The sequence below is a fragment of the Coccinella septempunctata genome, chromosome 2, assembly GCF_907165205.1.
Source record: "Coccinella septempunctata chromosome 2, icCocSept1.1, whole genome shotgun sequence".
NCBI classification, from domain to species: domain Eukaryota; kingdom Metazoa; phylum Arthropoda; class Insecta; order Coleoptera; family Coccinellidae; genus Coccinella; species Coccinella septempunctata.
This window is the reverse complement of record NC_058190.1, coordinates 48,331,489-48,355,912: the sequence shown is the minus strand read 5'-3', so window position 1 is coordinate 48,355,912 and position 24,424 is coordinate 48,331,489. Positions and strand designations below refer to the sequence as shown.

The 24,424-nt window shown below is 36.5% G+C and overlaps 3 protein-coding genes across 3 annotated transcripts; 2 read left to right on the top strand and 1 right to left on the bottom strand.

The window, feature by feature from the left end:
* Positions 1-35: 35 nt before the first annotated feature.
* Positions 36-15,205, bottom strand: LOC123308677 (myosin-I heavy chain). The gene is made up of 20 exons (XM_044891444.1): positions 15,036-15,205; positions 10,733-10,836; positions 10,389-10,451; positions 10,037-10,304; positions 9,768-9,958; positions 9,329-9,706; positions 9,035-9,277; positions 8,789-8,981; positions 7,657-8,698; positions 7,052-7,583; positions 6,288-7,001; positions 5,999-6,228; positions 5,753-5,942; positions 5,512-5,676; positions 4,173-4,608; positions 3,742-4,074; positions 2,827-3,333; positions 2,479-2,774; positions 2,159-2,398; positions 36-2,103 (listed from the first exon to the last, which is right to left on the bottom strand). The coding sequence occupies exons 1-20, from the start codon at positions 15,061-15,063 to the stop codon at positions 1,744-1,746; spliced, it is 6,513 nt and encodes a 2,170-aa protein (XP_044747379.1). The 5' UTR covers positions 15,064-15,205; the 3' UTR covers positions 36-1,743.
* A 116-nt stretch (positions 15,206-15,321) lies between these two features.
* LOC123307233 (NADH dehydrogenase [ubiquinone] iron-sulfur protein 5) lies at positions 15,322-16,017 on the top strand. The gene is made up of 2 exons (XM_044889462.1): positions 15,322-15,447; positions 15,536-16,017. The coding sequence occupies exon 2, from the start codon at positions 15,546-15,548 to the stop codon at positions 15,855-15,857; it is 312 nt and encodes a 103-aa protein (XP_044745397.1). The 5' UTR covers positions 15,322-15,447; positions 15,536-15,545; the 3' UTR covers positions 15,858-16,017.
* Positions 16,018-17,181: 1,164 nt separating this feature from the next.
* Positions 17,182-24,419, top strand: LOC123308271 (nose resistant to fluoxetine protein 6-like). Its single transcript, XM_044890859.1, has 10 exons — positions 17,182-17,469; positions 20,259-20,473; positions 20,757-20,983; positions 21,063-21,154; positions 21,217-21,413; positions 22,358-22,515; positions 22,639-22,807; positions 22,913-23,248; positions 23,391-23,723; positions 23,836-24,419. Exons 1-10 carry the CDS (start codon positions 17,286-17,288, stop codon positions 24,061-24,063), a joined length of 2,139 nt encoding a protein of 712 aa, XP_044746794.1. The 5' UTR covers positions 17,182-17,285; the 3' UTR covers positions 24,064-24,419.
* Positions 24,420-24,424: the final 5 nt, after the last annotated feature.

Here is a 24,424-nt window from a genome sequence, read left to right as displayed (position 1 = left end):
TTATTGAATCTTGTGTTAAAAATTCTACTACGAAATTAATTGGGATATTGAATAAAGAACTTTATTCAACACAATCATGAATACATTAATAATTGGAGGTAAAGAAATTGTTAATATAAAATTAAAAAAGAATATCACAATTGGAATATCAGTTGCTACTTAATAATACATCAAATATAAATGTGCGTTCTCTTATAGAATTGAAAATTCAGTTTCAAATTAAACAGAGTTCACACAGCATAAAATGACTAGTAAACCACTGCTATCCATTAAAAAAGACAGAAAGCAATAAATTGAACAAACGAAAAATATGTTTGTTCATCATAAGTCGATTTGTTCAACAAAATACAATTTGTATAGTTCATAACTGGAAATTCATTAATTCTGTACATTTTAACATCAAATTTAGACATTACTCTAATTTGGAGATAGTTGATTATTAAGCTTGCTTATGATATATGGATACTATTTATGATTGTATGGATTCTCTCGTGAATGGTTTGTATTAAGTAACGTAAGTCTTTGATCTAACCTGGATCTCTTGACATTTTAATAAAATTCCTCTTTGAATCAGTCTATTTTTCAACTATCCAAAATTTTAATACTAAATATTTATAACTTTCAATATATCATTATGTATATACTTAAATTAACTATTTGGTATATAAAGCAATTTATGCGTTTTCGCAGATCACAATGAGCATTCCAGATGAGAAATACCTAAAGCATACTTGAAATATCAGCGTTTTTTCTCATATGCCATACTCATTATTTTTGCTCAAAAATTATTTCTTCAGACACAGGCTTGTACACTAAATAGGATAGTAATTCAAGAAACTATCATCCGCATAAAAAACTGACTTCATTGTTGACATGAAATCTATATCATTAATATTGTATAAGCCAAATTGAATCATGGAATGGCCATCACGGAAATTACTAATCAATCATGTAGGATATAGGGAATTCTCCGTAATTCGGGTTATTACTTCAAATGCAAGTTTAAACTGAGCGAGTTTCATTCATGAATTTTTCAAATTCGTTGTAGAATCTGTCCATATTTCAAATGTGGGGATTTAACTTCGTTCTTCATGCACAATCTGGCAACTGCGCCAGGTAAATTGAGTTCTCTTCACAGATATGATCTCTAAGACAGGGATGATTAACCCCTAAATTAGACGGAACATGGAATGACTTTAGGCTCTTACAAATCTCGAAAATTAGGTTGTCTTGTTTTCTAAATAACAGCTGGTAATTTTCAAGAAGAATCTTCTTAACATGACCCTACTCTTGTCTTTTATTATCTACCTATCTTTGACAGAAATTTGTCAAATGGAGTAATAGAAACGAAGTCCTTCAAATTTTAAATCCCCAGATTTTTCTATTGTAAATAATGCCAATAAGTTTTTCCGATATTTCATATAAAATACATCATTTTTGTCTGAAGGAGAATTTCCCATTCACACGAATAATAAACGAAAAAAATGTGACTAGTAAAAAATCAGACTTTGAAAACATTTCCAACATGTTGTGTAGTTTGAAGAACCAACACTTCTAATAGTAACTAATTTTGATGAATTCTATGAAGCTTATTTTAGGTGTTAATTTCTCTCACTGCTATCACATATCAATTTGGACAACCACAACCAGTGTGTAATAAATAACGAACTTCCAACTATCAAAACCTGCATCAAAGAATCAATAATTGTTAGCAAATACCTGATCTGCGAAAGTAACCCTCTTCTAGCTAGGCTGGTGTGGTATTAATGGTATACTCGACCGTAAGCAGCTAGTAGGTCTGCTACCATTTTTGTTCGCAGAAGCCGCTGCTTTAGTCTCTATACTTTCCCCGTACAACTCACTCATGTACTCCCTTATCAGCGTGGCTATCTGGAATGCTTGAGAAGTCGTCAGAATAACCTTACTTTGTTTCCTGTCGCTTCCCGTTATAATCATGAGACAATTCAGAGCGGGTGAATAGCTCAGGATACTGCTGTACTCGTAGGTGCATAGGGCGTTTCGAGATCTGTGTTCGAGCAGATGGAGACCTGTTTGATCAACTGCAAGCCACAAAACTCTCGGCCAATTCGATGTGAAAGATTGCTGTAACAAATGTATATTTTAGTTCTCATCTTGATATCACGTTAAAGAGGCTTACCATAACGTCGAAAATCGTGGCTTTGTGCAACGGCCAACTCTGTATTAAATTCAAAAATGCTTGTTTCGCTTCAGCCGATGTCATTCCCTTCAGCGACTGATGGTGCATGGTGACCCCTTCTTGCGGAAGGGATGGCACCATTCGCGCCGGTAGACAGTGCGCAGCAATCCTTCTGTAGTCGTGAAGAATATCTTCCAAATCGCCGAGTTCAAGCTGAGCTTGGAGAGCTGTGAGCATCATCTGTGAACAATGAAAAAAAAAATTAAGTGACACGGAAAAAAAAACACCCAGTATTGATGAAGTTGTAGGAATACACTTACTGCTTCTTTGTCGGTGATGGGAAATCTGTCTGTCCTAAGATCGTGCAATACCTGATGGTAAAGCAGTTCTTTCTCGACAGGATCGTCCAAATTGATGAATTGGTCCATGAATAGATGCTTCTTAAACAAGAAGAAGTGATGCTGAGGCCTAGCACGCTTCGAACCCGGCGCATTGGTCAACGTGTTAGCGGCCGAAGCGGCCCTGTACCTCTCCCATTTAGCCATAACATCAGTCACTTTTTCTTCTCCCGCCAAACTTCTCTCCGAATTCCCCAGAACTTCATAGATAGCGTAACCTACAAATATAAATATGAAAATAAACTAAACCAAATATATGTATACTTTTACCTCTGGCATCCCCTTGTAGTCCCACCTTATCCTTCACGATCTCCAGAACGTCCTTGGCAGTGGAAGACGGATGAAATTCCACCGAATGATATTGGCCGTCCATGAAATGGAATCTGGCGTAGACCGGTCTCCGATTGATCGTACACAGAATTTCCTCCTTCGATGGGGGCCACTGCCTCCTCCGCGTTCCCTGCGTCTTGAGCAGGCATTTTTCCGCGAATCGGGCGTATTTTCCTTCCTCGGTCACGTGGTCGGCGCTGCACTTTTTCAAGTGGGCGATGAGGTACCGCCTGACCGCCTTGTTCGGCGGGAGAATGACCGAGCAGGCCAGACAGAGTAAGGCCCAGTGCCGCAAATTGACGCGCGAATTCGGATCCGGATGGTCGGTGGTCTGCTTGACGAGTTGCAAGAACAATTCGCACAGGAGCGAGTCTTTCCTCATGCATCTGTCCAGTATGGTTTGTAGAAGGCTCACGTGTTCGTCTTCAACGCGTTTAATAGATTCACCTGAAACGATGTTAGCATGACCACACTACTCAAATATTAAGTTTTATTTCTGTATACTCTTGTCTCTCTTCAGTAGTTACTAGTTTGCCGGTACATCTACTATATCGATAGATATTTTTTATTTTACGTTTTTCTCAATAACATACAAAAACACAAAATTCGAAAAATCGTCAAAAAATCCCTCTTTAGAACCATCTTTGACTATCATGGAATTTCGAAAAAAAAGCGATAAAATCGTTGGAATCGAAAAAAAAACCTTGGAAGATGCGAAAACGACACGCCAATTGTCATATTCAATTGTGAATGCCCAGTCGAATGTTACACTCTTTCCAATGAACGTTTTGACGTTAATTTGACAGCCTCCGATGGTATAGTCACATGACCCGTTTCGCTTTTGCATAAACTCACCATTCTGACCAAGTCCTGCATATGTTAGCATGATCTGAAATACTTGAAGCATGATTTGTTCTTCTGGTTCCGGTAGTCTGCTTATGCTCTGAGGGAGAGCTTGCCTGGTAAATGCCCAGAAACCGTAGTGGAAACCCTTATAAGTCTCATTCGTGTCTCCTCCATGCTCCTGTCTCAATTTGTCCAACTTGTTCTTACTCAGACGACGTAGAGTGTTCTTCAAGAAACTACCTCCAGATTCAACCGGCTTACGAAGCATATCGTGATCTATCATGGCTCTTCTACAGTTTACCAGATTGTGATGAATTCTGATTCTATCTTCATTCGTGATAGCTGGAAAATTCAAGACATTGTTTTTCTACTTCCCCTGATATATTATAACAAGTACGGAAATTATCCAATTAAATTTTTTAATTTAATTGTGAATCTACCTTTCATTTTCTTGGTCGGTTGATCATTTTCGATAATCCATCCGGCCAAATTGGGATAATAACTGGCAATGAGTGAACCGATTTCATTTTTCTGCTTGGTTTCGAAAACGAAGCATCTGTGATTGTTGTCATTCATATGCCTCTGCAGTGTTATCGTTATGAAGCAGTCGCTTGGATCTAGCATAATACTTTCTATCTCTTGGTAATGATAGTCGTGTAAAACGAACTTATCATCTTTCTTTATAAGCATGATCCCGTCACAATTGATGCCCAATATCAGGTTGTTATTGTGCAGCCAATAACCTTTATAGGTGACGGAGAACATAGTGGTGCCATATAAGGGATACTGCATCACGCAAGAAAGATATAACGCTTTCGCGGTCAATTCGGACCTATTGGAACCATATTGCTTGTGTGCTTGAGCGATGATAGGTACCTAAAAAAAAATTTGTGCAGAAAACCATTCATTTTGAGGTAACATCCCAAAGAAACAAATATTTATTTATTTCACACAAAAAATATTCATAAAAAGGTGCGATAACAATTAAACGATGGAAGCGAAACAGAAAATAGGTTTTTTCATTGATATAACAAGATGCAACATGCAACAGCTGACAGAAAACTAAAGAAGCAGCAAAAAATCAAGTCGCATTAAAAAAAAATACACCCTAAACTGCACAGAAGGAATACAGACAAGTGAAAGTTGTCGAGAAGAAGTAGCGGTTAGAGACGGACCCAAAGTGATAGAATATGAAGGATACTTCATTTCTAACCTTAAAAAACATTCCTATATGTATACTTGAGATTCTTCAGTCCATGTCATGCATGCATTCATGTATCACCAAAAGATGTCTGGCAATTTTCTAATAATTCTCTTGCAACTCAGTTGGTTTCTGGACTATACAACATGCCAGAATTAGAGGAACATGCAAGAAAAATTACACTTTTTTCTACAATCATCACATAAATTTAAATATCAAATGAGCTACTACAAAGCGTTGATAAACTCAGTTTTCTTAATTATAATTAATAAGAGTATCAATACTCTTCAATGTGCCTTCGAATTTTTTGGAAATAAATAAAAATTACTAACTGAAACAAAAATTATAGAAATATACAAAGTGACTGGTGACAGAAGGGACTATAGCTCATTGAAGATAGAGGACCTCAAACTGAATAAAGATTGGGGGTTTAAATGTCCCATGAGGATTTTTCACAGGATTACTATACGCATTCTCCATCAGCACACAAAAAAAATCGAAAATCTAATATATCTACATTGAGCTTTTGTCCCTTACGTCACCAGTCACCCCTGTCATAAAAAGGGAAGGTTGCTTACCCACACATCAGCACCTCGAGTCCTACTAATTCTATATGGTAAAAACGTATCGATGTCTGTATAATATTCTAATTTGCTGTTATCTTTCGGATTACCGAGGGCAACTTGAGCCTGGAGTCCAGCCAATTGAAGGGCCACTTTTTCGGTGACGGGGAAATCATCACACTGAAAAATATTAATTTAATCAGCCGATAAAGAGAAAATGGTAGTTTATTATTCGTTTCGAGATTGGGAAACCTACTTTAACAACGCTATGTACAGCTTGCGCGTATAACAAATTAACCTCAACTGGATCTTGACTGAGCTCTCGGTTCGATCTGAATAGTCGTTTTTTGAAAATGAACCTATTTTCTCCCCCACTCAACCCAACATTAGTGCTTCGTCTTCCTAACGTAGACAACCCAGAAGGCGCATTCGCTTTTTGTTGCATTCTGAAAATATTCATCACATAATCACCAAAGTATTAGGAAAATCTGAAACCACCTACATTTCCCATTTAGCTATGACGTCATACAGATAATGATGATGTCGGACATGTTCTTCGCCTTCCGAAGTGCTCTGGTAAATAGCCCATCCGTCCAAGTTCTTCAAACCCAACCGCTCTGCCAATTTCCTGGCGGCTTCACCAGCCGTGTCCGTTGGATGCACATCGATAGCTTTGGTCCTTCCGTCCAAGAAGAAGAATCTGCACACTATGGTTCCCAATCTTTTCATGGCCTTGAAACGATTTCAATTGACCGTCAGTCAGCCTCAAATATTATTATTAGGTAACTTACCGCAACTTCAACAGATGAAGGTGGAAGTTCCCTGACGGTAACTTTGATGTTATTACAATTGTCCAAACACCACTGCACATACTGAGATATCTTCCCCCCTTGCATCGCGTTCTTTTTCAGAAACGATATGAAATATTTGGACAGCAATTTAGACGGTTTAAACGACACTACGCAAAGGCAGAGCACCAACCATACTCTCTCGGTGGAGTCCATGATGGGATTGTTGGTAGCTTGTCGCATGAGTTGCACCAACACTTCATCTCTCAATTCTTCCCTCTCTATTGCGTGTCCTATCATCGATTGAATGGCTTGAAGTTCTTTTTCAGCGCTCAATTCTCCTCGCAGATACCTCGCAAGATCCCGGAATATGGTGCAAGCTATGTTAATATTATCAGGATCGTACATATGGATATGAGAACAAGGTATGGTGGTTCCCTTGTAAAAAGTAACCATATCTTCGACGGGGATCATTTCGCAACTGGGCCTCTTTCTAGTCAACGTAGCTATTATAGTACCCTCCGGACTTCTCTCGTGTGCGTTAAAATGCGCCTTGGCGAAATCAACGAGATCGAAGAACTGATCTTCAACATGAGTATCTTTCTCGTGATTTTCAGCGAACTCCTGCAGTTTCTTTTCAACTCTCAGCTTTCTCCTCTGCTCCCTTTCAACATTGAACGGTTGCTCTGATTCCGATGGATACCTCCAAGATTGTGGCTGGAAAATAATCGGTAAAAAAAATCGCATTGAACAGTTTTCGAACTTACTCTTGAAGAAATAATCGTGCTGTTCGACCTTGACATGTGCGGAGTTGATTTCGGGGAATCGGAGGGAAGTTTGGGAGGTGCAGGTAAGGGTGGGGGAGAGATCGGAACAGGCACCTCCCTTGGCAACACAGCCTCGTATATGTGTTCACTATCACTCCTACTCTTGCTCTCTTCCACCGGACTCTCTACTATGGGAGTCATTGGCGGGGGAGGACAAGGAGGCGGTGGAGGAGGTCCGGAAGGTTCTGGTAATGTGGGATGCCCTAAACGTGGGGGGGTAGGCTGGGGTTGTTCCTGGTTTAGCCCTTCCAGTTCCTGTTGGATGACTGTTTCCAGTTCAACATCCAGATCCTCAACCAGTTCGTTCATTTTTTCACCAATTTCATCAATGATGTGGTTCCTGTTGGGCTGCACGTCTGACAAGAAGGCAAATAAGTTGTCTAGATCCACAGATTCCGTAACAGTTTCCACGAGCTTCGGCTTGAGCTGTTGCGCAATGTGTGAAAGTGCAGCTATTTCTTGCTCGGCGGCCCTAGAATTTCGCCAAATAACAAAACATGATAAAATTGAATAATCCACATCTACACATATGGCTGAATACTCACTTTTCACTTTCTTGTAGGTCATTGAATGATTCTCTATCCTCCTCTACTTCATGATCTTTCTCATTCGATTCTGCTTCCTTCTGTTTCTTGAGGGCTTCTTCTGCCTCTTTCGCCTCTCTGATTCGACGTTCTTCTTCCAGTCTCTCCCTCTTTTTCATTTCTTCATCCACTCTCTTCATTTCCTTCAGAGCAGATGCTACTTCTCTCGCGAATACTCCACGTAAATGACTTTGGATCACTATGACAGCTCTACGTTTCCTCAAGAACTCAATTCTCAATTTCCATCCAAGGTAAGAGTGTTGAATTCTCAACACCGCATTCCTTATTCTCAGGTACGATTTTCTAGCAACATAACCTCGGAAGATTCGTTGAATAAGCACGGCTTTAGAGTATAAGATGTTGAATCTATTATCCTCTAGAAATTCATGAACGTAGGATCTTAAAAATACTTTGGATTTTCCTAATTGCCAATTCGTATTTGGTAAATTATGACTAGATAGAATTGTATGGCAGGCCTTCTGGGCATCAGATGGCAATTCACCACTTGCTATGCAATGATATCGGTCTAGAAAATCTTCGAAACTCATGTGTACCGGAAATCCATCTTTTCGGATCCTTATTATATCTAGCATACCTAAATATTTCAGTTGGTCCAAGACCAATTTCTTATCGTATTTATTCGGTACTTTATCTGAGTTGGGTTTTATACACCTAACATACCAAGGCGTTGTTGATTGTAAAACATCAACTAGTGATTGTAACTGAAAACGGAATGTATCACAAACAGTCGGCTTGCCTTTGCAGGTTCCTCGAGATACGGTCGATATGCCATTCGCCACATTTTTAGCGGCTAAGGAGTTAGAAGGATCCTGATATGTTGAGAGTACTTGCAAAAATTCGTTATTACTCCTAGATATGATGTCAAAGAAAACATCTTGTTGGACGTCCCTGTTTTTATCAACAAATCCTTTTACGTTATAAGTAACACAACCTGCATAATGTTTGATCCCGAATTCTCTTTCCCATCTTCTCTTATCGTCTCCTAGAAACCGAACAAAAAAAAATTAGAAACACCTGCTATTAATTCCATTTGATTAAATTTCAAACTGAGAAATCTACCAATAATTCTCACCTTTCACATATCTCTCATGACCCTCAAATTCACTGTGTAGGGTGAGTATATATGAAGCATCACAACCTTTGGGTAAGTGGCACTGCTCGGTTAAAAGTCTGAGCACACAACGAGGAGGTTTTTCCAGCAACTCCAAACAGGAGCTGTTGTCCTTAAAATCTATATGATTGAACATTATGCACTCTTCTTGGTACTGAAAACACAACGTTACAATTCCTCGAAAAATTTTCAGAGATAAAAACTTACAATTTCTTGCTCTAAAGCAAATACGTAATGATTGAAAAACTTGTGCAACTTTTCGTTCGTATAGTTGATACAGAGCTGTTCGAAAGAATTCACTGCGAAATTCTCGAAACCGAAAATATCTAAAACGCCTAAAAATCTGGACGAGTCCTGTCCAGGGTTGGTGCAAGTATTGATGTGATTTATCAGCCATGCAAAAGTTCTTGAGTATAATGCTTTCGCCATCGCGTGTCTATTTTCTATGGCCTAAAAAAAGAATGCATCATTACGAATATCATTAAGTGTCAGTCAACAAACCTCTTGCAACTTTAGGGGTATCTCAGTTATGTTACCCCTAACGTTAATCTGTCGAATCAATACGACTTGTCTCAGGTCCTCCTTGTCCAAACTCAACAACGCTGAAAGAATATTCATAATCTCTTCGTCTTGCGTGGTCAATCTACATTTTTCTCCATCTATATCTTCAAAAGTTAAATTTCCCAACCATAATATTGCACTTAACGTCTGAAAAATCCCATTGCACATGTTACCAGGCACCTGGAGTACATTGAAGGCCAACATAAGCCTATCCAGTGTTCTCTCTTCATCTTCAATTTTTAAACAATCAGATTGGTTTAAATAATTGTAAAATCCAACATCCTTGAGGTGGAGATTGGTGGCCAGATCATTATTTTGCTGGAAATGGAAGAGAACCAAGATTAATTTGATGTATAAATCAATGTGTATTGTGCTTTACCTTTGCAGCTTCTACTAGCATATAAAATACATGATAATTTCTCTCTCCTGGTCCTTGAAAAGTTATTCTAGATTGTTCTAATAAGTAATCCTGAACTATACACCCCGCAATCATCCATTTTGCATCGAAGCACAACTGCATGAATTTCCCAAACCTACTTGAATTGTCATTCCTCACAGTTTTTGCATTTCCTGGAACACAAGATTAAAATTTTTGTTCGCCGAGAGAAGCTTGATTTTTTGAAAATTCCAAGTGGTTTTGGAACTTACCGAAAGCTTCCAAAATAGTGTTCGCCTCCAAAATCTGCTGTTCGACCCACGTCGAAACTTGACTAGTAACAGAACATAAATATTGCAAGATAAATCTTGTGGTTTCAGTCTTTCCAGCACCACTCTCTCCACTTATTACTAGACTTTGGTTTTTGTGAGTACCGTTAGGATTATCAGACTGTAGGGAGGCATAGGAGGCCTCGGCTAGTGCAAAGACATGAGGCTCTTGTGTTCCTATTTTTTTGCCTCTGTATTTGTTTACGAAATTCTAAAAAAAATAGGTTTTTTATTGTATTGGTAGGGTTCAGTTAGAGAAGAGAATAATTCGAAATAAACACAGAATTGTTTTTACCTGGGAATAAATGTTGAGATCTTTATAGGGGTTGACTGCAACTAATATGGATCCTGTAAATGTCTATCGGAGGATTTAAGGAAAATTCATGATATACGCGGCTCAAAAATTGGGAGTGTCTAACGCTCTACTAACTACAATTTGTGAAACTCGCAGCGAAAGGTAGTTTTCTCTGGAATATCCATTCCAATTTGTGAACAGTGTATGGTATATGGTATATTAAGAGAACTCTTGGGATTGAAAACAATTTGATTTCGTAAATCAAGAATATGCATAACACAACAATTAAATAAATAATGATTCATTTCAATCATGATCCGTTATTGTGAATTATATAAGGATACATAAATCTGATCTTTTTCATATCTCAATTTTAGGTTTCCATTGATCACGTCCTCATTCAACACGGAAAGCCATGTCATATCCTGCACCCCCCCATCGGGGAGACCTAGAACATTGAAAAATCTCCATTGAAAAATGGGTTAAAAAAAATCACTGTGAAATTCCAAACGAATTTCGAAAAGCGTTCAAATTGTTCAAAAACATCCTCAAATTTTCCCCAAAACACTTGCGTTTTATGGAAAAATTGCGAGACACGATAGAATTATAGAATGGCATTTCTAAGGGTTGAACAATTTTCAAGGAGGTTGATATTCAGTGATTCCTAAGATGCCTAAAACAAATCTTAGTGGTTCCAAAGACATTCTGTGCAGTAACAGGTGTCTTAAGGGATTGCCAAAGTAGGTAGCACTATGAATGAGATTTCGCATATTATAAAAATGTTTGTTTGACCGGATTCTGAGATAAAAAGAAAATACTAATTTAAAGGGCGAAATTCTGGGGGCTGTAATTCCTGTAAAAAAGCAGCTCCTTTTCAAATTGTGCTGCGTTAATTTCGTAACACCTGTATAGCAAACGCCTGAAATTTCACTGGAATGGGCAGAGCGAGAATTCGAATACTCAGTGACTAAGCGACCCAGAAAATCCCATCACTCTCCAATAATCTATCGAAACATTTCGTAATAAATCTTTTCGTAGGATAGCAAACAAAGAATAATAGCGTCATTCAACGGTTACTTAGGCCTATCGAAAAGGAGGAATGTCCTATAGATCGGATTGCTAGACCCGCAGTCACACGACAACAAACAAAGTAGCATCCGCCTTTGAGCCCATTCGCGCGAAGGCTACCACTTTGCATATCTCTTTCGTTTTGATAACGCAACGCTCGTCCGATCAAACGGAACGCGAATTAGGAAAGAACTGCGTCACCGAAATGATTAATTCCGATGGCATTTCCTATGTTCCTGTATCCGTACTTCTTCAGGATTTTTCTGAATGTCGAAATCAATATTTAAACGCTGTATCTCTACGCGATAGAGTGATTTTGTATGGAATTTTTGGTTTCACGAATAAGGCTTCAATTCCTACAAAAATATCATTGTTTTAATGGTTCAATTGGTGAACCGTAAAGACTATTCTAGATTTCGCCCCACTGGTTAGGTAAACTTAACTTTTGAGGCCAAAAAAGTGCCCTAACTTTTTAGAGCACATTGCCAGGGTTTTTACAGATATATCTTCCCAAGTAATTTTGAGTAAGAAGAAGAAACTACAATAAAACTTGTAAAGCACTAAATTCTGGGTCCACTGAGACGTGTTTCACGAAAACTCGTGGACTGCAAAGTTAGGATACATGGAAAAAAAATTATTTCCCAGAAAAAATTTACATGACATTAATGTTTGCAAACTTATCCAATCGTTCTGCCTTCTAATTTTCATTATTTCATATCAATTGATAAACCAATCCCACCGCACTGACTGCTTAAATTGCAGTGCAAGTTTGTTGTTTTTATGATTTGTTCAAGAAATGAGGTCATGGGAATTGTTCTACAACTTCCTGTCTCCTGTTGTCCCCAATCGTTACTGATATATAAACCGCTGCTTCGTCCAGGTTTGGCCTTTAACCGGCATAGAACATACCACCTCACATGGCGGCACTAAAAGTAATTTTCATTCTCGAATTTTTCGAGGGGGTGATTTTACCAGTTTTATTTATGATATTTAAAAACTTTGGAGAAATACACCTTATTGTACCCTACATTTAAAATATTATACAGGGTACGCAAGTTATCTCTAGCCACATTTCACAAAGTGATTATACAGGCAATTTAGAGCAGCAGATTAGAATTAAAGTTTTCAAGATATGCCTCATTTTGAGTGAAAAAATTGTGAAACGTTACAAAATATTATCTTCACAAAGGAAGATAATTGCAAATACATACATGTATAATAACTCTACGAAATTTGGACAGAGATAACTTGTCACTCTGTATATTATTTAGTGTATGCATTCCCATATAGGTTTTTTTGTATCAATAGATAATCATATTATTGAGCTGAGAATATAAGGAGCAGTTAGAATGGAGATGGTGGAACATAACTTTACCAATAGTTACATAATCATTTTTCTCGAACATAGTACATATATGGAAGATTTACGCGCAAAAGTATATAGGCTACAATTTTCGAAAAATAAAACAGACTGGCTCCTCTGTTTGATGATGAATTTAATATTCTCAATAATGGAGGTGCGAGAGTAGAACCTGTTCACAAAACAGGAAACTCTCACCGAAACATCCACAAACTGCAGTGATAAATAACTACCGATGATTCGGAACATCCCTATCTACTATCATGAATCAGCAGCTGATGGTCTTGCTTGAATATACCCGCTTCATTCTCTTCACAATGAGTCAGGTAGATCCGGCGTTATATAGACACGTGTTTATGGGTTTTTGGAGACACCTGTACCGTTTTCTTAATCTCTTCTTGAGATGACAAAGGAAGTTATTGAGATTTAACAGAAAATAAGTAGCATACTGATTGTCAGCTTGAAATATGGAAGGTTTTTGTTTCAATTTTACTGAGGTGTGAATGCACTCTGCCTTTGGTTTTGCTACTATAATTCAATCATTTTTCCTATTAGACTAGAAGAGTGAAAATGATTGTAGTTGCAAAGCTACGGAAATGTTACTTCCGTGTCGAGATAACTATAAAATGCGAAATTACAAATCTATGAACGAATTTTTTATCGTATTATTGTTACTGCCTGGAGACACGATCCCAGTGGCGGTTCCAGGAGAGATTTTGAGGGGGAAGGGCATAGTTTTTTATTTGAAATTGTACATCCGAGGAACGTGAAACTATTTCCTTTCGTGTTATATAGAAAAGCGTGAAATCGAGCGTCACTCGCTTTCCTTGTATCAATGATATCTCATTTATCACGGTTTCTAAACCACAATGGTCAAGAATACCAAAATAGTCCGCAAAAATTGCACTTCATGATTATGCAATATCCTCCAGGAATCGTAGAAATGTCGAAGAGAACAACCTCCAGGATATTTGAAAAAATACGCGTTGAATTTAGCATTCTATCTATTACTTTCGCAAAATTGAACTTTTCGCTGCCAATTCCACAGAAATAATGAAAAAACGAATGAAAGAGTTCTTTCGCTTCAAAAAACATAGATTTTTCTTATTTTATGCAGATAAACATGATAAGATTACTTAAGAAGTTTGTCTGATACCTGATCTGATAGAAATCTTAAAAATTCTTCATTTCAGTTATTACATACAGAGTGTCTCATTGAAAAGGGAACAGAAGTCTCAATTAAGGGGAATATCAATATTTAGTTAATTTTCTTCTTGAGGAGGACATTCGTTTACGTTTACGTGATATTTGACTTGTGCAGGATTGTTAATAACTTTTATTTGCTTCACGTCAACTACATGGTCCTTCCGCTTACGATATTAGAATGAAAAATAAAAAGGTCTTCGTGCTTATTGACTCCAGATATATTTGGTGTTTAATCAATTTGAATTTTGATGCCTTCGAATATGAATACATGTAGATCTAATGAATATCTGATCAGTTCGAAAACCGATGATTCCAATCAAACAATGAAGAATATAAACACCAATTACATGCGATTGGATGGATGGAAAAATCAACTTTATCAGAAACTGTTAACCCCTGATCATAAATCTATTAATTTCTGTTCATAAATAAATAAAACAAAGAGTGGTTGAAATCTAGAAGGAAATGAAATTGTAAATATTGCTCTTTATGTGATTACCCTTGACAACAGCTTCTTTGTTGTGCCGAACTTTTTTGTTTTTTGTTTGTTTTTTCTTTTTGATCTCGTTGAGAGTAACTTTTAATATTAATTTTCAGAATCGACCAATATATCAAAATACTTGTGTTTTGGCTTTCCGTAATTCATCTGTATTTGTTCATACTAATTTTCAATGTGTTCAGAGATCTATTATCAGAAAGCTATTTTTATGTTGCTTCATGAAAGAACTCATAAGTGAATCATAATGACTTTCTCATTTAATGTCCCCTTTTAAATTCAGCGAAACCCCTCAAAATATTTATCGGCAAAAAATCGATAGTGCAACCAAGGCCTCTAAAATTTCTGTATGCACCCATGAATAATGTAAACAAACTTATTGCTGGACAAACCGATGAAGTGCATTCATGACATTTATGGTCCTCATTTTAAAATGTAAAATATGTATTTATAAACCGCCCTAACCAAGGGTATGTTGTAAAAAGGAACAACAAAAAATCCTATAGTACAAACTTACCCAAGGCAGACAGTTCTGATTGCGCCATAATTGAACCTTAGAAACACACTCGAAACTTTTCAAACATCATTTCATTCATAACATCAATTATTTCTTTCAAAAATAATGTTTTAAGAGATCCACCACAACACATGAATCACTCATCCTCTCAGCAGCATTTATGTCACAAATTTCACACTTCAGTTTACATTTAATCACTAGAAAACAAGAACGCCAAACTATAATAAATTAATTCCCCTAAAAAAATCCACTCATGTGAACTATTGTCTGTTTAGCTCTTATGAGAAGTAGGTAAAGCTGGTAGTAGGTCAAAAAGATTATTCAGCTGGACCTTGCCATACGAAAAAAAATTGCATATAAATATTCTTTTAGTATCATATTTCATTTTGTCTGTGGGTTGTTTAGTTTATAAGTAAGTTGGAAGATGATAGATTCACAGTATTCAAATATGAAATTCGTAAATATGTATGAATGACATAATTAACCTCAAATTTTTATAGGACAACTGTTATGGCTAGTCCTCTATCACCTTTCTTCAAATCGCCCCTTACAGATCTAACTGGCGTAACGATAAGTCATCAATGGTTTGGACGATGCCAGAAACAAGAAGAGCAAGCTCTTGATTGCATGGAAGCTTACGGATTAGAAAGGGGTCGAAGAGAATGTAGAGTATTGTTGGATGATTACAAGGAGTGTGGTATGAGGGCCAAGCAAATGGCTAGGTTCCGAGCAATGATTGCTGAAAGGGACCGTCAAGTCAAATCAGGAGAGAAGAAAATTGAAGAATTACTCGTTCCACCACCAAATGTTGAAAGTTTCTAGTTTTTTTCAATCTATGTAGTATATAATTTTTACGAGTCAGAAGCCATAGTAATAAAGCGTATATTAACAAACTTTGACTATCAGCTGTACCAGGATTGACCCTCCTTAATTTAGGCTCATGTTGAATGGAATTCCATAATAAATATGATTTAATGCTCAACTTAGTTTCACAATCCTGAATTTAAGGAAGCATTTTCTCTCTTGTGAACCTAGCAATGGATATAGTTCTAAGGGGAATTTATATAAATAAATCCTCAAAATGTGTCACTAAAAACTGTATGAAAAAACTCCACAAAATACTAGTCTTGAGAGGAGTGGATCTAAAAAATTGGTGATCCCCTAAGTGGAAACATAATTACGTAGTATGATATTGAATAATGTGACCGATACTTGATAAAGATCCAATGTTTAGTTGAATAAGTTATTTAACCACATGTTTTGCTATCACAATAGCATATTCAGGTTGGTAAAGGTATACAGGGTACTCTGGATACCTGAATGTGCTATCAGTATTATGTAGTAGTTAAATAGCTTATCATGAAAATCATGTAAATGATTCAGTTCTAGTGTTATCAGAAGAGTTAAATGAATCCTTGTAAGCAAACATGAAAATGTAAAAGACATCAAATAAATTGTTTCACCATGAAAAGAAACAATATCATTGAATGAAGTTTAATTTTATCAGGACATTTCTTTTTTTTTTGTTCATCAAAAAAATCTGGAAGCAAGGATCCAAGATTAATTCAAGAAAAATCACGTTTAGTTCCCCCTACTATTATTTTTTTGTAAAGTTACAAAAGTGTTATAATAAAAACTGCGAAATTATCGCAATTTTCCTCGAAAATTCTGAGACTCGGAGTGTTCAAGTTCATAGGCAAAGGCGTAGATAGGTAGGGATTCCAGGGTGGGCACGACCCAGATACTTAAAAGGGCATAGTTTCCGAGCAAGCAAACATGAAACTATAGGTACTAGAGTATACCAGCCTCCCCCCAAAAAAAAAATCCTAGCTATGCCAATATGAGGGTCATGCAGTCTATGCTTTCACAATCAATTTCGGATGAAACCTTGTCCATCATGGACATATTCCAAAAAATCCACTTCCTTCATCAAAAACCTCCGATGCACCCCATGGATTTCGTGCTAAACAACATCGAAGAATCGTATCTCAAAATCACTCGATCAAGACCGATTCAATTGGGTATGAGTGATTTTAATAATTATCGCAATAAATAAATCGAGTAACAATCTAACAAGAAAAACCGTTCCCGGCGAAGGACAAGGTTACAAGGTTCTCTTTCAGAGAAACTATAAAGCTTTTCCCAACTGAAACCATTCACCGATCTATCGAACTTGCCGCGCTCTCGGAAAGGCTGCAGATGCGTATGAAGCGTGAATAGATTCCGAAGATCGCGAAATAATCGGTCGAGATGACTTTTGGGGGTGTTTTAGCATTTTTCACTCTTTGTGCGGTCTGTTTCGCTCAAAATATGGGGGATGAGTTCATGCCAACTTTGCCTGTTGGGGTGCCGCACAGCAGCGACCCCACGTGTAAATATCACAGTGATTTGTACTTGGAGAACCTGAAGAATTTGTCGCTATGGGCTTATGAGAGTGAGTTTATCATTTTTCTCCTTTTTTGCATTTTGAACATTTTTTTGTGATTTCGATAATTTGAAATTATTCCATCATGAATTGCCAGAATTAAAGGAGTAAACTGTTTCAATTGTCGCATATACAGGGTGTTTCATAAAAAACTGCGAACAAATTCAGTTCATATTAATCTATGAGTTATTTGGAGTCGGAAAGGTCCTGGAAAGATGCTTTCAAGATACAGGACGGTACAACAGGAATAACCCTGTTTTGAAAGAGTTCTGCATTCCATGAGGAGAGGACAGGACTCAATAGTTCTTGTTATTTGAAAAGCTTTTCGATCTAATATTATTCATAGTTCGATTGCGCAACTCGAAGTTTTTTGAACAACAAGCGGTTTTTTACTGAAAAGTGGTGCATTCTAGAGAGAATAAAACGCAAACACTCTTTTTGTTCTGAATTGAATAAGAATGATTGAAACGAAGTAGATTTTGCATGGAAAAAGGCACTGGGGTAGGTACTATTTTTTTCTTCAAAATATAGGAAATATAATGCCAGTTCACACTTTGTTGAAGACGAGGTATTCAACGTGAAAAAATCACCTTGATTAGGTTTCCATTTTTTATACCAAATCTGATTTATTTGCCCTGTATCTTATGGATACGACACATTTCCGGACCAAGGTTGAAGGACACCAGTTCGACTCCAAATAACTCGTAGAACAATATCCCGAATATTACCGCCACGTTTATGAAACACCCTGTATAGTTTTTAAGAATCGCAGCAACTCAGCAGCAAGAGAAATATAATAGAGGTCCTTATACCTCTTCTATAGAAAAATTACCCATGGAATGTAAAAATTAAAATTTGCAATTAAATTATTGAATTATATCGAGTTTTTGGCTTTATCCACCTTTGAAAACCCAAACTATTTTCAAGAAAATAAAAAATTTCTATATTGTAATATAGTTTGGTTTTTATTTGGGGGAAAAATAAAAACTGGGTAAGGAGTTAACCGATGCGACCTAAAAAATACCCATTTTTTTTCCAGTTTCGACAAAATCGTTCATTATTTTGAAAAAAAAACGTTGCTATTTGAAAAATTGTATTGATAATGAACCGGATTTCACATTCTCCGATATATTCTGTAGATTTTCGAAAATGAAAATTGGCTTCCCACTTATCACTAACGTGGGTACACTCACATAAAAGATTATGTGAATTATTATCCGAATGAAAGTGAAATCTGAAGTTTATGGTTGGAATTCAACGGATATTAGGTATATGATCAAAAACGTTTACACGCACAAGTTACATCAGGAAATTTGTACATGTTTAGGTTCCTTGTTGGATGTGCTAAACGCAACAATTCGACAAGAAAGTGAGAATAATTGAGCCATTATGAACCATAAAACCATATACAATGATAGGATATATCTATATCCCATGTTTTTGTAATGGCTATGTATATTATGTAAGACCATATAGTCTATGTCTAAGACAAATTATTATTCATTCAGCTAAGTAAATCCCACACATACATATATGTGTCTACTTTTATTTCATGTTACATCCCCTGATCGCTAATTTTAAGAATATTTTAACACGAAAGCGAGTATTCCTGTAAAAAGAGACAAGACTTTTCCTTCCTCTATGGAACTAAGGCCCTATACATTTTTCCTGTAAAAGTTTTAATTACTATTCGTTTGTATGAATTTATATGAATAGAGCCGTTGTCATTGCTATATAAGAATTTCTCTACACCCGAAATTCTAGATTTTATGATCATATATACCCATATTCATTCTGAATAAATTTAATATCTGTAAAATTGAGCGGAAATAAAAGAAATCCCTTCATCATAATGGGTCAACTAGAGGTTGTTCAACTGCCAGATTTATTGAACATTCTAGCGGAAGATTGGTGAATGTCCCAGAATTCGTAATGTGGTTTTTTGATACTTCCTTTTTTCAATAGAATAAGAGAAAGGTGGGGAATTTTCTTAGGGTTAACATTCCACTGACGTTTCCTTGAACGGTGGTCGGTATTTTATGAGACGTTAACCGATAATTCAATATGTGATATTTTCAATCAGTTTTATCCCCCAAGAGTCCCAGTTTCGTTCCTTTTTAGATTCTACAGCATCCCGCCAACGAATTAGTAATAATCCTTGCGTCTGGATAATAAGTATGGTTATGATTGAACCTCAATTATAATGATATCATCGCTATTGATTATATGAATTAAATAAACTACAATGTAGACATTCAATTGTTTTTCATTCATTTATTGCACGAAGTAAAATGAATCTGCTGAGAATTATCCACTAGATCTTCCCTCAATCCCTCTACTTACTGCAGAAGATATACGATACCCATATTTTCTCTTATATATATAAGATCATCAGATACATTGAGTCTGATGGTGCATTCTTTTTTTTTATTTCCTATGCCGAATATCTCTCATTCGAAATTTAAACATCAATCCCTGTTGTCTCACAGAGTTATAATTCGACTCCACAAAAACAGCTAGATACGCATATTCATCGAAGCTTTTGTATTCTACTCAAAAACTTTTTCTTACAGTTGCATTTTCCTATACCAGAAAAATTCTGGGCCAGTAAAGGTAGGTATTTTGTTTGAGCTACCTTTCTGGTAAATGTGTTGGTCTCTTCGTTTACTTTGATCTCAGTTACCACTGACCAGGCACCCAGATTAGAGTTTCCCCAATATTTTTCATCGTAGAAATGCGGTGGGGGACTTCATATACAAGGAAAATTTCAATTCTGAATCAATTTGTTATAATTTCAGTGCTGGATGCAACCGCAAGATCTTCTGTTGGAGTTCTCAGAGGTAGTGTATTTCATATGGGCAATTTCGATCAGTGTCTGTCAGCAAGAGCTCCATTTGAGACGAAATATTGTCTAGCAACGGTAATTGCTGATGTTCCACGTCCGGAAAATCCCAGGAAGGATCCAATTTCTCTTTATTTCAAACCGGACGAAAATGTCCTTCAGAGGTTGTATGTGAGTTGATATTATCAGACTGATCAATGTTTTCATGGTTTATGGGGTGAACAAAGCTATCTTTTCGAGAGAGTTTGACGTTTTTATTCCGAAAAGTTTTGTTGAAACAATGAGAACCAATTTTCAAAAAAGATAGGTCACTTTATTTCAAGAAAAGTGGGTGAGAATCAATTCAAATCCATGAAAATATAAACCTATACTTATCACTTATCATATACGTACCATTCATAAGAAGTCAGAGCACCAATTCTTCCAGAATCTAGAAATCAATAACCTTTTTCAGAAATACAAGGATAAAACTCAACAGTCAAGAAACGTTATCAATTTAGGATGGTGTGTTCCCTCCTCGTGCTCTCCAGATGATCTTGAGGGTTCTCTAAATATCTACCTTGAGAATGAGACTACCCTTCTTTCTGATCAAAATGTAACTTACTCCGCAAAAATCAACAATCTATTTTGTCAGTCCGAATCTGATTTGATTTACTTCGATGGATTAGATATCTCTTTCTGGTGAGCAAAAGAGTAATTTGTACTTCGATCAACGCTGATACGAATTGGAATTTCAATAACTTCGTTTGACTTATTTCAGTGTTTTGTGCGTTGTTATCATCCTACTGGTAGTCGGCGGAAGTTCATACGATTTCAGCAGGATCAAGACACCCGAAACCAAACTCAAAAGAAGTAATAAAAGTGTACCGATCCCTCTCCAATGAATAACCTACCGAATAATTTTGTGTTTCCAGCTACTTTCACGCAGAAAATGATTTTGGCCTTCTCAGTGAAAAAGAACTTCTTGGATCTGACCAAAATAGACGAAAGAAATAATGCCTTGAAAATACTGTACGGTATAAAAACGTTCTCAATCTTATTGATCATCATGGATCATCGGTTTGGTACGTTTGTATCTTCAGCAATCTTCAATTTTGATTACGTTGAAAGGGTAGGTACATATATTGAATTTATTTAAACCGAAATAACTTGTATATTTGAATAAGGACAGCGGTGGTTAGTTCTTGTCGGAAAAAACATATTATTTCGTGAAGAAACATGGGGTCAAATATGCCCCTTTCTCAGATATGGGTTATCAAATATTCCGTTTATATTTTACTTAAATTTTCGATATGCTTCGTCTTTCATTATACTGAATTCAAAAAAATATATCCCACAAGGGGTTCACATTTGACCCTCCAAATGGATGAATTTTGGCCAGAAATCCACATGAAAGGTCAAACCGTAAAATTAAAAAAAAACTTATTTCTAGGGAAACAACTCGATTGCACAATAACGACTGAAGCTTTCACTTTGTCGATACAAAACCAACAACGCATTATTCTTGAATCAATTAAAAATATTTTTCAAATAAATGCTCATGATGAGGTGAATAACAAATCAGTAATATTAAATTCCAATCAAATTAGAGGTTGAATGTTAGGTTGATTAGTTGTACTCGCACGTCAACTGCAAGAAAAGAGCTCCCACATTGTTACACTTCAATTAATGAGGTGTCATGAATAAAGAACTTACAAGTTCTCACAATAGTTAGTTTTAATGAGATATTTTTGAGATTAAACGATAAATAATATTGGATTCTGTGGAATTGGAGCTTTTTGTGAATATATCTTGAATTTTCTTGATATTTTCCTATAATGTCAGCATGATATCCGCCTTTTAACTTTTGAACTATATCTACTACTCACGTCACTCACGATGTACCTCTGTTACTATTTTTTTTCTCAAAAACCATTACTTTTAGCTACAAGAGACATTATTTGTTCAAAATGAATCAAGCTATCCAAAAAAGTTTTCTTATAACTAACCATTTACAACATACAGAACGTTTGTATCCTTGAACTTGCCAATTAACTTACAACAGATTTTTCACAGCAATATAGATCCCCATTCGCATGTTTCATCTTTCATGGCGACTTATTCGTGGACACTTTTTTCATGTTCAGTGGATTGCTAGTGGCCTATGGACTTCTTGGACAGTTCGAGAAGAGAAAAGTCAATGCTGGATTCCTGATAATTCTCAGATATATTAGGTAGGTACCCTACCACAGATCACAGAGTAGAACCTACCTAGTTTCGACTTGCAAGGGCATTCGATTCGATAATTTACCGTTTTTATTCTTACGTGGGTTGAACTTTTGATGATATTTCCGCAGACTCACCCCAGTGTACGCCTTCGTGATCTTCTATTATGCAACCCTTTTCAATCACACTGGAAGTGGCCCCCTGTGGAAGCTCATTGCTGGGGGAGATTCTCAAGATTGCAGGACAAATTGGTGGACTAATTTGCTCTACATAAGCAATTACGTCAATGCTGATCATATGGTTAGTATTATTCCAATTTGGTTCTTGAAATTACTGCCAAGAAAGTGACCTTTTTTTAGCCATTGTTGAAAAAATTTCTAAATATATCATTCGATTTTGCTACAGTGTATGACTCACAGCTGGTACCTTCCGTGCGACTTCCATTACTTCATTATAGCCATAGGAATATGTCTGCTCATCCATCAAAAAAGGAAGCTGGGATTGTACACACTGTTCATGGTAGTAATAATCTCCCTGATAATACCATTCTTGATAACCGTATTGTACCAAAGACCAGCTATGCTTTTCTTCTATCCCGATTTCTTGACGAGTCCCAAGAACCATCCAGATTTCCTTATGACCTACAGCAAATCACATACAAGGGCGACTCCATATTTCGTTGGTATGTTTTCTGGATATATCTATCACAAACTCAAGGGAAGCAACTACCATATTCCGATGGTGAGTAGGGCAATTACTGCATTTTACCTATAGAATTTTTTACTTTCTGGTAAAGAAGTTTTGGTTGTATAGGTAATACAAAATTGCAGTTGAGCATCTAATCTCTCACAAGGTTATTATTTTTGAAATGAGCCAATTTCAGAAAAGATCCCTAGTCATCCTCGCAACATCCATCATCCTCCTTCTTGGAGCAATATTAACGGGAGCTGTATTCTACAACCCTTATCATCCCTACAGTGCTGTGGAATCGGGATTGTACTCAGCTTTGCATAGGGTGGCGTGGGCATTGGGTTCTGTTGGTCTCTTGTACGTGGCCAGTTTTGGCCATGCTATACCACTGAACAGAATTTTAACGTGGTCGCCTTGGATCCCACTCAGCAAGCTGATCTATTCGGCTTATCTGATACACATGCAGTTCCAACTGAGGGCAGCCGCTCAATTCAGGAATCCTCAAAGGATAGGGTACTTCGATACGGTGAGTTGAATCCTGGAGAAACCATTTTTGAACCGTTGGAAATGGGGAAAAAATTTTATTTTATTTTCGAACTGGAATTTTTTTTAATATTCGTATTCTAACATTTTCACAGATAAGCTTGGCCCTTTCTGACATGATTCTGTCGTTCTTATCTGCATTCGTCCTTTATTTGTGCATTGAAGCCCCACTGAGGAATATCTTCAAGGAGTTGCTGATGCCCAACAAATCACCACAAACTACTAGAACACCTAAGGAAATTATCGAAGAAGAGCCAGTGATGGAGAATAATATAGTGAGGAATATGGTTCATTACGAAAAAGAAACAACAAGTAGACTTTGAATGTGTTCAATTTTCTTTTGATAATCTGGAAAAAAACATCTCATTCTACATATACTGATGTTTTGTGAATTGCAGGCAGTGCTCTCTCTTCCTTCAGCTACGCCCTTGTCCATTAGATATAAATATGTATCTACTTCGAAAATAAGTAACAAAAGCGCAAAACAAATTTCATAGATAAAAAGTAGAACGAGCAAATTTTCATCTGAATTATGAAAAGGAGAACTTTAATGGCGTATATAAGAAAAGTATTTATGTAACATATTCAATATTGAAAACGTGTGTATATTATGGTTATATTCTTATAGAAATATATTGATTATGATTTATTATAATATTATGAAAAATTTACCTAAGTAAATAC